General features: G+C 39.9%; 1 protein-coding gene across 1 annotated transcript; it reads right to left on the minus strand.

Annotated features, from left to right (window-relative positions):
• Positions 1–4499: 4499 nt before the first annotated feature.
• LOC104939192 (troponin C, slow skeletal and cardiac muscles-like) lies at positions 4500–8856 on the minus strand. Its single transcript, XM_010755688.3, has 6 exons — positions 8692–8856; positions 7398–7428; positions 6313–6459; positions 6115–6229; positions 5780–5916; positions 4500–4828 (listed from the first exon to the last, which is right to left on the minus strand). The coding sequence occupies exons 1-6, from the start codon at positions 8713–8715 to the stop codon at positions 4797–4799; spliced, it is 486 nt and encodes a 161-aa protein (XP_010753990.1). The 5' UTR covers positions 8716–8856; the 3' UTR covers positions 4500–4796.
• Positions 8857–16640: the final 7784 nt, after the last annotated feature.

Raw genomic sequence — 16640 nt, forward strand, 5'->3', positions numbered from 1 at the left:
GTAGCAATATATTTCAAACTTTAAAAGAAACAATAAAACGCAAAAAAGAAAAAATCTGTGGCAAATATTTTTCGGTTTTGTAGGGACAATTTCTTGGGAGGCGCTGTGACTTTATAAACATTATATTTGTCTTTCATTGATTTATCAAAATTAAATTCATTTTTATTTACCATAGCAGGCATAAAAAAAGCACCAAACTCTCATCGTCTTATTCAGGATGAATATTACTGCAAAACATTTTTTTCTGATAATGTTGTTATCGTAGCAATATATTTCAAAACTTTAAAAGAAACAATAAAACAGCAAAAAAGATCTGTGGCAAATATTTTTCGGTTTTGTAGGGACAGTTTCTTGGGAGGTGCTGTGACTTCCTGGAGGACTATTAGTATGGAACTTTTGGTGTTCCCATAACAGGTGGTTATAAAATGTTAACAGCCCATAATGTTTTAGTCACCTCAATCCTTCAGTAGTGCGTCACTGCTCATACTGGTGGTGTACATTGCCAAGCTTTCCAGCATTCTACCTTCAGCTTTGGAACTCTCCTATTACACTGATTTCTTCTGTGATTTCTTTCTTCGCACTGTGCGTAAGTCTGCCTTAATGTTCTCCTTGGTCCTTCTCTGGTAGTCCACTGATTACTGGTCGATGACCTTTGACCTCTTGCCAGTGGCTGCTGTGAGAGGTTTGGTTTGGCGTTCATGTGGTTGAAAGCCTCAGTAAAAGCTAGTTATAATTATTTTGCCAAATCACCATTCTGAGATTTAAGAATGAAGCTTCACCCTCAAAGATACATGTAGTGTGATCAGTATCTCATTGTCGAGCAGTGACAGAGGAGATGTTCAGAATGTTGAATCTTCTGTCTACATGCTCTGCTCTAAACACAATTGTTTTAATATGCTGCTCAAATTATAATGTTTTAGTCTGGAAGTGTATTTGTTTATTTTTAGGTTGCTGCCTGTATGTGGTGTGTGTGCCCTGATTGTCATTTTTTAAATGTCTTGCTCATCTCTGTCCATGATTCAACGAAAGTAAGCCCACCCTCCTCCAGCAACACCCAGCAATGCTCTCCACTTCCAAACGTCTTTACTATTTTTAAAGTGGGCCCAAATATTCACTGCGAGCTGGGAATGATTTAAAAAGCGTAGTACATATGAGATCACCCTCAGTGTTAGGTGAGTAGATGAATACCACTTAATACTGGTTGAACTGGGATCAGGAGCAAAAAACAAGTTGGACATTCTGTAGTTTGACACAGCCCTTTGATTTTTTTAGGCCTAACTTTTGCTAGACATCCTAAGCAAAAAGGTTTCCTCTGAAGAACTTTTTACAGACACATACTTTAAAACGGTGAATGTAAAATCAATAAAAAGAAGAAAACAATAAAGAAGATGTATGACAGTTATTGTTGAGAAAAAGAGGCCGGTAAGTTCACATATTCTAAAATCTGTGTAGGGCAGCAGCTATGTCAGGAATGAAACAAAATATGCAAATATGAAACAGGCTGAAAAAACACACACATTCTTTTTTTTTTACAGATTTATAATCCTGTCTGTGAAAAAGTTTAACTTGAACAGTTTTGACTTTAAAAGTCACATTGACAGTTGTGTACAGTTTTTTACCCAGTCAGAAAAAAGTGATGAGTTTTGATTTTTATTTTTTCAAAGAAATAATAAACCTCAACAGTAAACTGTCTTAAAGAGCTCTTGTTGATGTGTTATTCCTGTTTGAAGTGTGCATCAGCCCATCAGTGTCTTTCTTTTCCCGAGCAACAAACAGCCCAAACCAGATTGTCACACAGCACTCCCTGAAAGTGCCTCACAGCAGGCGCTCCAGTCCGTGCAGTAACTGATCAGGAGTCAGCAATGGATTACCAGCAGCAGGTAAGAATCAACCACACAGACATCGGCTCAAAATTATCTCAACATATACAGAACTATTAGAGTGATATTAAAATTTCTATGATCCGTTTGTTTATAGTTTTTATAGCCCGAGAGCTGCTGCACCAAATCAGACTTTTTCATTCTGTGGTGATGTCATGTAAAGTTATCCGATATGTAATGTATTGAATATTGTTCTATATGTTGCTAAATGTTTTCAGCCAATGGAACTGTGAGATTTATTATCTTCCAAAAGATATATGAATAATATTTTTTTTTACTTTGCATTTATTAAAAAGATTAAATATTTGCCACACATTCAACGTGTACAGGACGACATCTAGATGTCATCACCATGTTCGTTCTTGCATGAAAAAACAAACAAAAACATATGATTGGTGACTGATTCTTGATTTAGTTTAGTGACGACCAGTGTTTACTACTTGTGACAGGCTCGGCTCTGAATGTAATGCAGCTGAACCTGTTTTCTGGGCGTGGAGGAGGGTGCAGATGTGTCACAAACGCCTTCCTGTTTTATTATTGTTTACTGTCCTGTGTTTTTTTTTAATGGACGCAGGTTGAAGAAATTGTGTCTACTGCCAAATTTGGAGACTTGATAGAATTTTCCTATCCCATCGGATATGCACACTGGGGATGTATGATGGTGATGGACATGTAATCCACTTTGCTGTTGCAGGTGAGGACAACATTGGTATATTACGTGGATTTAGGTAGAGTTTGTTTGAATTGTGAAGGATTTATTATATATAACATATATTATATTTTTAAGTACTATGCTGCCCAATGAACAGTACTAAAGGAGCATTTCAGCTGATACTGTATAGTGTATACTGTTTAGTTTGAGCATCAGCAAAAAATGTGCAGTTCATTCAAACAAATGAGTGCAAATCAAATGACACAGTGATTTACACCTGGAAACGAGGTGGTGAGGTACGATTACTGTTTGATGATACTATTCTCTAATAAGGTGCCTTTAGAAAGGCTGTAAGCTTTAACCACTGTGTAATAATGGTTATTTAATAATGTCATTTAATTCATTAATTAAATAAAAAAGTCATCATGTGAATCGTATTGTTATGTACTTATAATCTTTAGAATTGTACATGTTAGTGAGTTGTTTTCCTTTTTCACAGCAGATTACTGGCTGTCAGGAGGGATTTTCTTAATAAGAAAGCATCTTAAATATGACAAAGCAAATGCTTGATACTGGAGATATAAGAACACGCCTAGAAAGACTAGTTATTTAATGATCCCTTGAGGGGAAATTCTTTTCCCCCCCGAAAATTCAACCACACAGATCGGCACCCTGAGAGCAGTTAGGGGGTTCGGTGCCTTGCTAAAGGGCACCTTGGCAGTGCTCAGGAGGTGTACTGGTACCTCTCCAGATACCAGTCCACCTTCCATACTTTGGTCCATACTGGACTTGAACCAGCCACTCTCTGGTTCACAAACCAAGTCCACAGACTGAGCTACTGTCACCCTACCTAGCAACTTATTACATTATGATAATAAATTGATGATAAGAAGCATTAGTGTAGCAATTAATGCTAGTGACAATTCTTAAGGTGTAGATTTGTCATAGTGCTAGGGGAGGAGGTCCTCTCTGAAGAGCTGGAGGTCTTCGGAGGTTTTTAAGGTAAAGAGGGACGCCCCTGCTGGTGGACTGGTAGTGCGTTCCACCACGAGGAACAACAGATGAGAAGAGACTGTTCATTAAAGGATACTGTATATTGTTTGTTTTGTTTTACCAAACCAATACTGAATGCATGTCTCAATGTGTGTTGAAGCAGTATCAAAAGCAGATCTTCATTGTTGTCTGAAAAAAACATTAAAAGCACGTCAGTTCATCATGAACACCACCCTGTACTTTTTATGACTCATCACACCTCCACTTCCCTGAATTTTTTTTTTTTTTTTTTTTTAAACTCAGGCGCAGAATGATAACAACATCATCAGAAAAAAGTGTTTTGCAGTAATATTCATCCTGAATGAGACGATGAGAGTTTGGAGCTTTTTTTATGCCTGCTATGGTAAATAAAAATGAATTTAATTTTGATAAATCAATGAAAGACAAATATAATGTTTGTGATCTAATTAAGAAAAGAGACAGGTTTCTACACTAGGTGGCAGTGCATGTATGCTGTATGTAGCACTGGTGATGATCTTCCATGTTTAATGCTTTTCAACATTCTCAACATTCTCCTCTCTTCATGCAGAGGCCAAAGGTGGTGGATTCCTCTCTTTCCTCAGGTTCTAACACTGTCTGCTGCTCGGTGACTGAACGGTACCACCAAAGGGCCAAGGCACTCACTATTTTCTCTCTTACACACTAATCTATCAACCACACCTGTGACGGAGCATTATGCTAAAGCTGCATCAAAGCTGTCTCTGAGAAAAGTTACACAATGTTGCTTTAAAAAGGTGAGAGTGGATGATAGAAGAGGATCTCAATAGTTGACTTGAGCAAGCTCTGCTGCAGCATTTCGAGTTAACTGCTATTAAGATCTGTGAAACAACAGCCAGCACATTCCAAAGCACTCAGATTTATTGTGAAAGTCTTCAGTGTCCAGATGTAAAATACATATTGTGACAGACAAAAGATGCAATTATGAAAATCTTTTTAATGAAAATAGTCTGTATGTGACACTCGGATTCATCATCATCATCAGAAATAACAATATTTGCAGTCAATGAGATCTCCCAGCAAACCTTTCAGGGCCTCAGTGACGTTGCTTGAGAATAACTGACAGGTGCCTGTAGAGGTCAGGTGTGATGTTTGTACTGTTAAAGGCAGACAAAGGTGGAGGCATGTCTTCAGGAACGGCCTTCGATGATGTTGCAGTCAGTGGAAAGAAGAAGATGCTGCAGTGTGAGGCCTCCAGCTGAACCTTTCTTTCTTTATTCAACTCCTTTCATGAACTCCAGGAACTCTGTCAGAGAGAACGCACAGAGTTTCAGGCACCTTAAATGTTTCACAAACAACAGCATAACATGTATGTTGAGCCAAAATCATTAACTGAAACAGAATCAGATATCAGCTGAAACGTAGTATACAGCATCAATGTGAAAATCTTCACACTATATACAGAACACACGCGATGGTCATCCTGCATCAGAAAGGTCTCTCACAGGTAGAAATCTCAAAGCAGACAGATGTTTCCTGATGTGCTGATGCTCAACTGCATAAACAGGGATTGTTAAGGACTACAAACGCAGTGTCATCAACTCAGATGGACTAACAGAACCCAGTGGAACATTTACCAAAGTCTGGTCAGAAACAGAAAGCCATTCCAGAAAACATCAGCAGGGGCCCCAAACTTTTATTACTACAAACTACGAGGTATACAGCAATTTGTGTGTCATGAATTGAGAGAAAAAAAAAAGTTCATCACATAATTTCATTTAAGTATTCTCTCTTTACAGCATTTGTTCACAAGTGGCAAGTTCCTCGTGTTCTACATGTATATACATGTGTATATGGAATGTGTAAGAAGACATCCTCTCACTTTAAATGGGTGTGTAAAGCAGTAGGCTGCATTACTCATTTTAAGCCAACACAAGTTCCTGTTTTTAGAGGAACTGACAAAAGTAGAACACATTTCAATTATTTACAGACTCAACTCATCATACAGTAGGTCATGTAAGGCTGTAGAACGTTTGTGATTTTCAACTTGCTTTGGCAGTATTAGTATTAAAGTTGTGGAATATCAGAGAACAAATGTGCTCTGGATAGCATTAGATTAATCCTCAGATGTTGCTCTGTTGGTGACAAACGATGCTTTTGGTTTAAAGTTATGCTTTCTGCAAACAAATGCATGGGAACACAGTGTGTGTGTGTGTGTGTGTAGGACATACAGTTGGTGTCTAATGAGCTCACATACCGTCATAATCAATTTTTCCATCATTGTTTTTGTCTCCATCCTTCATGAGCTCCTCAATATCATCTTCCGTGATGACCTCTCCAGTGTTGGCCAGCATGCTCTTCAGCTCTTCTAAGTCTATGTATCCATCTCCGTTCCTGAAGGCAACACAAAGAAATAAATCTTCTCATCTCATCACTAAACTGAACCTCATCATTCATTCAAGTTCAAGTTTGGAAGTGACCAGGAGATCTATGTTTGACTCTCGTGAGATTTAAATCTATAGGTGGATTTTTTCTGATATTAACTTGGTGATGTTTGAATGTTGAAGTGTGAGCAGTGTTGAGTAATCTTACTTGTCAAACATGCGGAACAGTTCAGCCAGCTCCTCCTCTGATTTTCCTTTGCTCTCCTCCTTCATGCAGCGGACCATCATAACCAAGAACTCATCAAAATCTACTGTGCCGCTGCCTGTGAACATACATCATGATATCATAATGACTCGACATGCTCCTGATGTCCACAGTGATGTGACAGGCTCAATGCTGACATACCATCCTCATCCACCTCGTCGATCATCTCCTGTAACTCTTCTGGGGTGGGATTCTGTCCCAGCATCCTCATCACCTTCCCCAACTCTTTGGTGCTGATGCAGCCGTCCTCTGCATCCTGGATGAAGATGTCAAACGCAGCCTTGAACTCTGTAAAGAGGTGTTTAAATTACTCACAGCTACAAACAGAGAAATAACACTAACATGTAACACCGCTGACATAACAACCATCACAAAACTATTTACAACCAGACCAGCAGGTCATTTCTTTCCTCATTATTGTTATCTGGTTCTAATTTCAGGGAACTCGATTGAAGAACCAGCTCCACTACTCAATTAAATATTAATTATTCATTTATTATTAAAACATTTAATTCTGCATTTTTATTGTGTATTGTATGTTTTAGTCCAGCTGACAGTTTGTTTTTCAGCCACACGTGAAGAATCAGTAAGTGAGTCAAACGGACGAGTAATGGATCAAACCTGGCAGCTCTGTTTGGGATGCAACAACATCACACAGTCATTGTAGTGCCATGTTTGAATGGACACACATGATCAGCCTGTCGACAGTGTGCGAGTGTCTTATGTTTGATAACTGTGTTGAAACAGTGTAGATGGTAAAGATGCTAAATGTCTGCCCCTCTAATATTAAACCTGGTGCTTAGAGTTGCAGAGCAAATAACTTTTCTGACAGGAACCAAATCTCAGTTCAAATGTAAGTACAGTTCTTTAAAAAAGGGGCTTGTTGTAACGGTTGTGATGTTACAGCAGGCTATAAAATAAATGAGGACTGTTCCTCTCTTGGGAAGCTCAGTGCCAAGTCCATGAAAAGGGGGTCAGTGATTAATGATGTCGATTCAAAAGGACAGCCTTCACCGTGAATCCATTCCATCCAACGACGGTGTGCATGTGTTTTTTTTTATTTTTTATGGTTTTAATCTTTTTATTGTTTTATGAAAGTCAATCAGACTTTTCCTTTACGCGTCATTGTTAGTAGTCATCATACTTGTAGTGTGTAGTGTTATGAGTATAATAAGTAATAATAAAGACATAAATACAGACAATGGTAGCATTGGTGCATTTCTCACCATTTTTCTGCTCCTCGGTCAAGTTCTCAACCTTAAGAGAAACAAAATGAGGGTGAACAGTGAGCAGTGAGCAGACATGCAGCTAATCTCTGCAATCACTGCAATGTCATACTGCCTTCTTCGCTTACTATTCTTGCTGTGATTCATACAATGGCAGGTGGGTGAGGAGGGGGTGAGGAGGGGGTGAGGAGGGAGGGAGGGGGGTGTTTTAATAGCCATCAGCTGTCTCTTCCCTTCTTCCCTCTGAACTGTTCTTTGTTCTATTGTCGGGTAAAGACATCTGAACTAAACACAGCAGCCTGTCACTGTGCTCTGAGCTCATTCCTCCTATTGTGTCAGTGTCATGCGAGTTGAATGAACACACACACACACTCTAATTTCTGTGCTGTCAAACATACTAATTGTATGTTTGTAAGTGTTCAATACTTACACTACTTTTTGAGAACAAGTTTTTATTATTTTATTCTTTCATTATCTTTTATATTGTGTCCATTCTGTTGTGTCCTGTCATGCTGTTTCAAAGTTGTCTTATGATTTAAACCATGGTGAAAAAATACTGAATTATTTTTTATCACTAATTTTCTAATCTAAATAGATTCGTTGTTAAAAACACTGGAATCAATCAAAAGAGAAACATGTTTTTAAAGTTTAAATGTAAATTTCTCTTCAGCTTGTGAAGGCACTCATATTCCCTCCAGAACTACCAAGGACATGACCTCAGTGTCCTCAACAGCTCTGGCCTGACCAAATTCAGATAAAATCATTTTCAGATTTTTTTTATTTACCCTTAAAATTGTCTATTTTCATATAATCAACATCTGTCCAATACAACAGCTGTGATATACACTGTAAAATATGTTAAAATGTGTTTGCATCACCTTTTTAAAGTCAAAGCCTCAACATGACCAACTCTATTCTACAGTCTACACCACTGCTTAGAATACTTCTGATATCCATTTTCCTGAGGTGAACAAAAAAAATATATAAATTCCTGATGATATCATCCAAACCATTAATGACCATTGACCTCAGAAGAGCATCAAGTTAAATAAAACCGTCTGATATTGAATTTTAAGGGTTTTTACTCTTTGACTGTTGAACTTGACTTTGGAGTTAAAGAGCAGCTGTTAACAGATGTCACAATGGCTTCTAAACCTCCTCAGATACGTGTGTCCCAGCAGAGCCTCCCAATATCATTTGATCGCAGAGTTCAAAAGTTTGTTCTAGGCACGCAACGTGTTCCACGACTTTCTGATTATTACATGCTTTGCCTCAAAGTCTTATCTGTACTCACCGCTGCTTTATATACGTCATCCATGGCTGCTGGTCCTTCCCTTCCTCTGACACACCACTGCACTCACTGCTGCACTCAGACACAGCACAAATAGAGCCAGCAATAACTGCCTCGCTCTTTATTGTTGGAGGAGCGTGGCACCAAAAAAGCTCTTGACCCATCCCGCAAAATCCAAGGCTGATGGAGGGAGGAGTGACACACTGAGAGAGCGAGACAGATCTAATAATAGGAAACAGAAGCCATCCAACAATTGTGGCATATTGAACAAGTGGAGATGCTCTCTCTGGGGTTGTTCATCTCAGCTCATTTGAATTCAACTCCAAACGTCTCTGTTGGAACACATTCTGACATAAATAATAATAAAGTGGTGTTAAGGATGCAAAACTCCACACAGCTGACCAATCACAGTATGCAGTGGGTATTAACACTGGATCTTACAAAAATTGACCCCTAACCCCTGTATTTGTGTGTGTGTGTGTGTGTGTGTGTACGTATTTGTGTGAGGGTGTGTGTGCGTGTGTGGGGGGGATTTCCGAAACTAATCGACCACATGACGAGCTCTTCTGGAGAAGCATACTGGCAGCAACAGCATCAATGCCACAGAGACAGTTGACTAGACAGTTAGGGCAAGATAGCAATGTTTATTTATAGCGAGCGGGTACAATAGTCATAGCTAGCCTTAGATACAGCTAAATTTTACTGCTTTTTCCTACCTGTCTGCTGTAACTGAACATAACAATTAATGTGGCATCTCACTAACTGAGTTTGTTATGCCATATAAATAACGAGGCAGTAAAAGCCAGTATCATGAGAACGTTATGGTTTGGCTCCCTGTAAATCACACTTTAAAGTTCAGTATTTGAAAGTAATATATAGACAAAAGGTCACATTTTGTGCACACGTCTTTAAGTTTATTGACATAGTGCATGTCTATAATTTTACAGTTTTCAATCATATTTTTTGTACTGACATTTAATTTCACCTTAATGACTAGGTTACTGCACATGTCGTGCACGTGCATATTTATGGATTAATTCATGCACCAGAAGTGTTTTCTTCAGGATGGAACATACCATGCAACACCAGAGACTCCACGAACGCAGCATTTATGTTGTCAGATACTTCACGAAGGAGTGAAGCAAACCGTTAAAAGTTTATGATGTTTGCCTATAACTTATAGGTGGCAACTGTATATCTGACATATACAGACACATCAGTGTTGAATTCAGACATTGATTATGTTATTATATTTGGTGAGGTAATAATGAATGGGACAGAACATGATTAACATGATAAACATTTATGTAAGCAGTGAAAACACATATAATATTATATGTATTGTTGTATTGTTTGGACGTTTTAGTGTTTTGCAGATATTTGTTAGACCTCAGGACACCCAGCATGAAACCAGGACATCTGATCACCATGCATCGACGTAAGTGACATATGTGAAATAAGCTCACATGGACTTTCCTATCACTGCTTTTGCAATCATGTTGCCTCAGTTGCCTGGTCATGCCGCTTTGCACTTTACAACATCAGGAAAATCCCACCTTACCTAATCAGATGCTACTCAACTCCTGACACAAGCTGTGGTCATTTCAAGACTAGACTACCGTAGCGCCCTCCTGACGGGCCTCCCAGCCTGCACAGTGAAACCTCTTCAGATGATCCAGAAAGTGGCGGCACACCCAGTCAAAACCAACCCAAAAGGTCACATGTCACCCCGCTGCTCATAAAGCTCCACTGGCTACCTGTAGTAGCCTGCATTATATTTAAATCGCTAATGCTCGCCTACAAAGTTGTCTCCGGTACTGCACCTACCTACTTGAACGCCCTTATACAGACATATGTTACCTCACGACCATTGCGTCCCTCCAATGAACGACGCCTGGCTGTCTGTTGTTCCCCATTGGTGGAACTTCCTACCACTTCCTACCAGATCTTTTATGAGGGCTCAAGTAAACATGAACAGATCGGACATATTGCAGTTTGGTCCTTACATGATCAGCATAATGAGCTGTTGCTCATAGCAAGGCCATGTTTCAGAGGACAGTGAAGAGGCACCAGTGTCAGGCAGTAAAAAGCTCCCCTGTCTACAGGGTGCCTATTCACCAAACTCCCTGTGACTGCTGAATATCCATTGTGCTAAAAATCTTCCTCCTAAGATTGTGCTGTGATTTCGATCTGGTGTTGGACAGGTAACTACAATAAAACAGAAAGGTGTCTGGGAAGTCCAGGTAAAAACAAAGTAGAAAAACCCAAGATAAACCAGAAGTCATAAAATCAAATTCCGAAACAGGAATGAATAAATACACAGGACAGGACAACAAGACACAGGTGAAACTAACCAAGGGCAGGTGAAACCAATCAGGGTAGAACAAAATCAAAACTGGCAGGAAAACACAGCAAAGGCAGCAAGGGAGAGGTCGTAGGAAGGTTCCTCACTGAGTGAAATGACCTGGAAGGATTTACATATTTTTTGCCATGACTGTTTAGAAAATGCAATGCTTCTTGTTATCTCCCTTAGTTATTAATTGCAGCAGTGACAAAAATCGACGCACCTTTTGGTCATTAACAACCAGACATAAAAAACATTAATGATTTAAACAGTGTGATGCAGCCTGCAGCAGAGAGCGGTTTTAATATGAACATACGTGTTTATGGATGGCAAAAACTTTGATCATGAAGTGTGTTCTGTTGTTGACTGTGGAGCTGCGTTCACACACACAGTAAAAACTGTTTGTAACTGTGGACATCCGCGCCTGGCAGACATCATGGAGTTACTGTTGATTATTATTCATATATCTGCCATAACTTGCTAATATGTTTATACATGAGTGGACAGGAGGGTGAGCGACCATACCAGTGTACAAACACTTCATCTGACTTCTGTGACGGGTGGACATATTCATTTATTATTTGAACTCGGACGTTGATAAGGAAGTCAGATTTTTTCACTGGTTCTATTTGGGATTCCCTGTCTTCTCCTAACTCCTCATCAATTCTTCTTCACAACTTTTCCTGACCTCATGATGTTTCCATCGAGAAAAAAGTGGTTACGAAATGATTTAGGAGCTAATTTTTTTTGACTATTCGACCGTACCCCAAGTAAAGATACACATGACACAAGGAGAGGGAAGAATTACAAAATAAAACGGGAAACACTAAACCATAAACCCCAAACCATGACGAAGGTAGCACTCCAGAGAGATTCATGAGCTTCACACGTCCACACAAATGAATGCAAAGTGAATCTGCTCTCATGAGGACGGTGTCGGTGTGCAGGATGTGACTTGAATTCACGTTGGTGTTATTTACCTTGTTGTGTTGGAGTCTTTTCTTTTCAGGTTTTCGGTTTCTTGTTTCCTGTTTTATTTTTGTTATTCTTCCCTCTGCTTGTGTCTGTGCCTTTACTGACTGACTGTGTCCAACGTCACATTTTTACAATTATGCCTTAATCACCGGCAACTTGAAGGGCAAATAAATGAGTTGATGTTCAGTAACGAAGTGTAGCAAGAAGAACGTGCAGTAAGAAACACACTAACAGGAAATGTGAGCAAAGACCGAGGGTCAAAGGACAGAGGGTGTCACTCCCTGTACAGATTGTAAAGCCCTCTGAGGCAAAATGTACTTTGTGACTTTGGGCTATACAAATAAAATTTGATATGATTTGATTTGATATTATACATTTTGCCCTTGTCTTGAAGCAATATTTTCATTCTTCTTTTTTCTTGTGTCAGAGCGAGAAGGAACAAGAAGAGAAGGTTCGAGAGGAAGCCCATCTGATGGAGTTTGTGTCAAGCCGACAGAACTAAGAAAGATCCACTCAGCCCTTCAGAACAAGGCTGCAAACGCCCCGAGCGAAGTGGAAGACTGCACCCAAGATGTTGATGAACTAAACTAAAACTCTAATGAGAGTTTAGTTAATTCTGCTGCGCTTCATGAGCAACAGGAACAACAAGGTGCATGCTGGGAGGCACAGATTTAATACAGATTCTTTTTTAATAGACACAGATAAACAAACTACAGTATCTTTTATAGCTATGTAAAGACATAACATCTGTCACTTTGTGTCAGTCAAATATTTGTAAGTATTTTCTGCTTGAGTTCTTACTATCATTAGTATGTGTATAAAAAACACAACCTTTGTCATACATGCATGTCATGACTTCTTTGTGATTTAAAAACTCTGAAAGAACTGATACCTGGAACCTTTTGAACCCACATAAACTATATTTAGTTGACACACTGAGATGGTGCTTTGAAATATACTTTGTCGTCGTATGTTGGTGTTTTCCCAGGTTTTTTTCCCTTGGAGCCAAGACACGCACACAAACACACACACACACACACACACACACACACACACACACACACACACACACACACACCAAACCACACACACACACACACACCAAAAGAAGATGTCAGGTGTGATGTTTTTTGCCCTGATTTTTTTTTTTGGCTCGATACTGTCATTAGCTCACTTCCTGCCACGTCCTTCAATAAAAGCGAAGTTAAGATAACTCATAGTTTCTTTATTTTGCTTCTCCTGAGTCACTAACACTTTTTCAGACATGGTCACAGAGGTGTGTAAGTCCAGTGTGTTATAATGATTTTAAATAACATAATGTACAAAAATCATTTTGACAACCTCAGAGCAAACAAAGCCCTGTGCACCCTGTGCTTTGGAATGCTGCTTTTATGTTAGGTGCGTTGTATGTATCGGCAGCTAAGAGCAAAACTTAGACCCACTATCCACAGGGGCTTGATTTAAATATGGACAAACAACAGGAGACATTCAGGTTTCGGTTTTTTTCTGCACATTTGTATGCTAAATCAATAAGTCTGCAGCCTGGGAGTCTGTACTGTGAGCGAAGCAGGCCGATGCAAGTAGTCTATGATATTTACCGTGTTAACCTCTTAGTTTAGCAAGTTAGTGTTATGGAATTTTCAATCCTTAGGTTACACAGGTCATGTGTGGGCCTTGAGGTCCTCTGCAGTATTAGTTGTTTGGCTTTAGTTGAGAACAGTAGGTGCCAGTCTATCTCAACACTCTGGTCGCCAGGGTCGAAGAGACTTATTGCTGCCTTCATAGACATAATAGATATCTTGCCGTTGATGTTCCAATCTGTGTAAACAGACATCTGTGTCTCCAGACAGAATATGCTGACAATAACACTCCACGGTAAAAACATTCTCTTTGACTAATTCTGGGCATGTAGTATTTGTGGTGTTATCTGGGGTTTAAAGTCTATCCACCAGGATGAGTTGGGCAGAATGTGAGACTGACTCAGGCACTTCTGATGAACTTGGAGAGTGTCTCTAATCCTCTTTGGCCAAGCGTCAATAAATAATACAGCATAAGACATCAGAGGCTCCGGAACGCTTTCTTTCCTCCTGGACCTCACCACTGACCTTGACTTCAGTTCAACAGTTAGTTAGTTGGTAAAGGCAGAGCAACTTAGAATTTTTTTATGATGTCAAATATTATATATTTTAAATCCAAATCTAATGTGCTCAATAAAATCTTTAAATCAGTCCTAGAACAAATGGAAGCCAGTCATGGTTTCCATGGGTTTCCTCATCTTTGTCATGTCTGTGTCACCAGATTCTGTTCACTGGAGTGACTCGTTTTTTTTTTCAGTTGCTCCGCAAACTTTCCCCACGCTGCCTCCTCTCAACCACCTGACATTTCCTGCCTGCTGCCTAGACTCTGCTCCAGCCTGGTGTCTGTGCCTCGGTTTTGCTGCCCTGTCCTGACATTAAAAATGTCACATAGTTGCCACTCCAGCTCGTACCATGTAACACTTCACAAGCCAAGCCCTACAGACTGAGCTACTTCCCTGCCTCATGCATCACTTAGGACTCCCCCGAGTCCCTACATCCACTGCTTGATCCCTGATCCAACGATCCATGCAGCAATCATTCATTGTCATTAAATTCTATTGTAGTCCAGCAATGAATGAATTCAAAACATGGTTTTCATTTGTATTCTGTATTTCTGGAATATTAAAGTTGGCCATCACAGTCACACATCTATAAACTGTAGACCTCCAGGTGAACTGACCAGTGTATGTTGTGCGTTTCGGATGGTGACGGGCAGTCCTGTAGGAGTTATAGTGGAAAGAGAGGTTATATTGCATCCACAGTTAAACATGAATAACTTTTAGGGTTAGGGTTAGGGTAACGTGTGGACCATGTCAACACATAGGAGGAGCACCTGCTTAGGGCCCCTGGGGCTGTCAGAGAGAAATGTCCCCCGCTGGATGTCCTTTGCACCACTCTTATCTGGAGCCAGCTTTGATTTTATAACATTTAACCTGCAAATCTGGGTGTGCAAGAAACTTGCATATGCTTATGTCAGACTTATGAATTTGCACAAACTCGACCAGTTTGATTTTCTGACAAAAAATTGGTCTCATCCTGTACCAGAGCATCTGCAGATAAATTCATAACTGAACTTTAGCCACTAAAGTCAGACATGATGCAAGATGACTAAAATACCCCATCGTTGAATAACGACTGGCACTGGAGGTGTGAAGAGCCGGGGCTGAAATACGGCAAGCTGATGAGAGGCAGGTGAGCAAGACTGGGAGCCAGGAGGAAACCCACAACTACAGCACAAACATGCAACAACAAATACTTGAAGTCTGTCCATCAGAAGCTGTAGCCTTGCTGTCTCACACTTTACACATGTCACTGTACATACACTGAAGTCATGGGTTCAGTCTAGAGGGTGGATTGATGCAGGGGAAAACAATTGGAAGGGCTGTGGTCATGATGAATTTGTGATGATTAAGGCAACTTCTACCACAAACAGAGGTTTTTGTTCTAATTATAAAGTGCAGCTTGCTTGTGTGTTTGTTATTATTCGCAGGATTTGAAAGCTCAGTTTTGTCTGGTGCTGGATGCCCAATATATGAATGCCAAGACCTATGGAAACTACGCATTTTAGTAATGAGCAGTAAAGTGTTTGTGTGCCCAGTGTGACTGATCTCTGTAAATGATCTAGGATGGTGAAGACGATACAGCAAGACGCAGAGGAGATGAAAATGAGACGTCCAGCCCAGATCATAGAAATGGTATACGTCACGATTTGTTCAGTTCCTCGGGTGTCATGAAGTATCAATACCATCACATCACAGAAGTATCGTTTGTAAAGAAAAATCTCTGGTTCTCTTCAAAAAAACAAATTTAAGGACTTTAACTTTCTGCACAGTGAACAACCGTTGAATCTGCAGTTTATTGTCACAACATTTAGACATTAGATTAGTAAATTCTCACGTGCCATCCACAGAGGCCAGCGATAAGTCAGTGACTTGACCTCTGACCTCTGAGCTTATTCTACAGCTGCTGCACAATGGCAGGTGCTCTCGTCTGTCTTGCATAGTGTTACCCTTACAACAGAGATTAATTACCATAGTCCCTCCTCACCTCCCCCCGGTAGAGGACTACTATTTCTAGTCAAGGGCACACATTTGAAAGAGCCCTATTTATGTATTTATTGTCATGTAGACATCTGACTCCGCTCTCTCCTCAGGAAGATTATACATAGAAATGTATGAAACATTATGTTTCAATCTTACTTTAGTGGCTGTGCTTCAAAATGTTCAAATATGGAGAGCTATGTGTTTACGGTGAAATGGATATGATGACCTAACAAGCATTTTCTGAGCCATCACAATTGTTGGCAGGACGATCCGACGATCCTTCACTTGGAGCACCACTTAGTCTGACTGAATAGAAACAGGCTCATATCAGCTTTACATTTAGTCATTTAGCAGACGCTTTTCTCCACAGCGACTTACAGAGAAGGAAACAATCACGGTATAGTACGATAAGAAAGTGTCAGTGCAGCAGTAAGTGCTGTGACAGTTCTTAAAGGGGTAGATGTATCATGTCCAGTTGTTGGTAGTGTTGGAGAGGAGGTCCTCTCTGAAGAG

This window comes from Larimichthys crocea, chromosome XV, assembly GCF_000972845.2.
Source record: "Larimichthys crocea isolate SSNF chromosome XV, L_crocea_2.0, whole genome shotgun sequence".
Taxonomy (NCBI): domain Eukaryota; kingdom Metazoa; phylum Chordata; class Actinopteri; family Sciaenidae; genus Larimichthys; species Larimichthys crocea.

Coding starts and splice junctions, on each gene's coding strand:
- LOC104939192 (XM_010755688.3), bottom strand. CDS start 8,715: ATGGATGACGTATATAAAGCAGCG. Junction 7,429..8,691: donor ATGACGTATATAAAGCAGCG/GTGAGTACAGAT, acceptor GTTTCTCTTAAG/GTTGAGAACTTGACCGAGGA. Junction 6,460..7,397: donor GACCGAGGAGCAGAAAAATG/GTGAGAAATGCA, acceptor ACCTCTTTACAG/AGTTCAAGGCTGCGTTTGAC.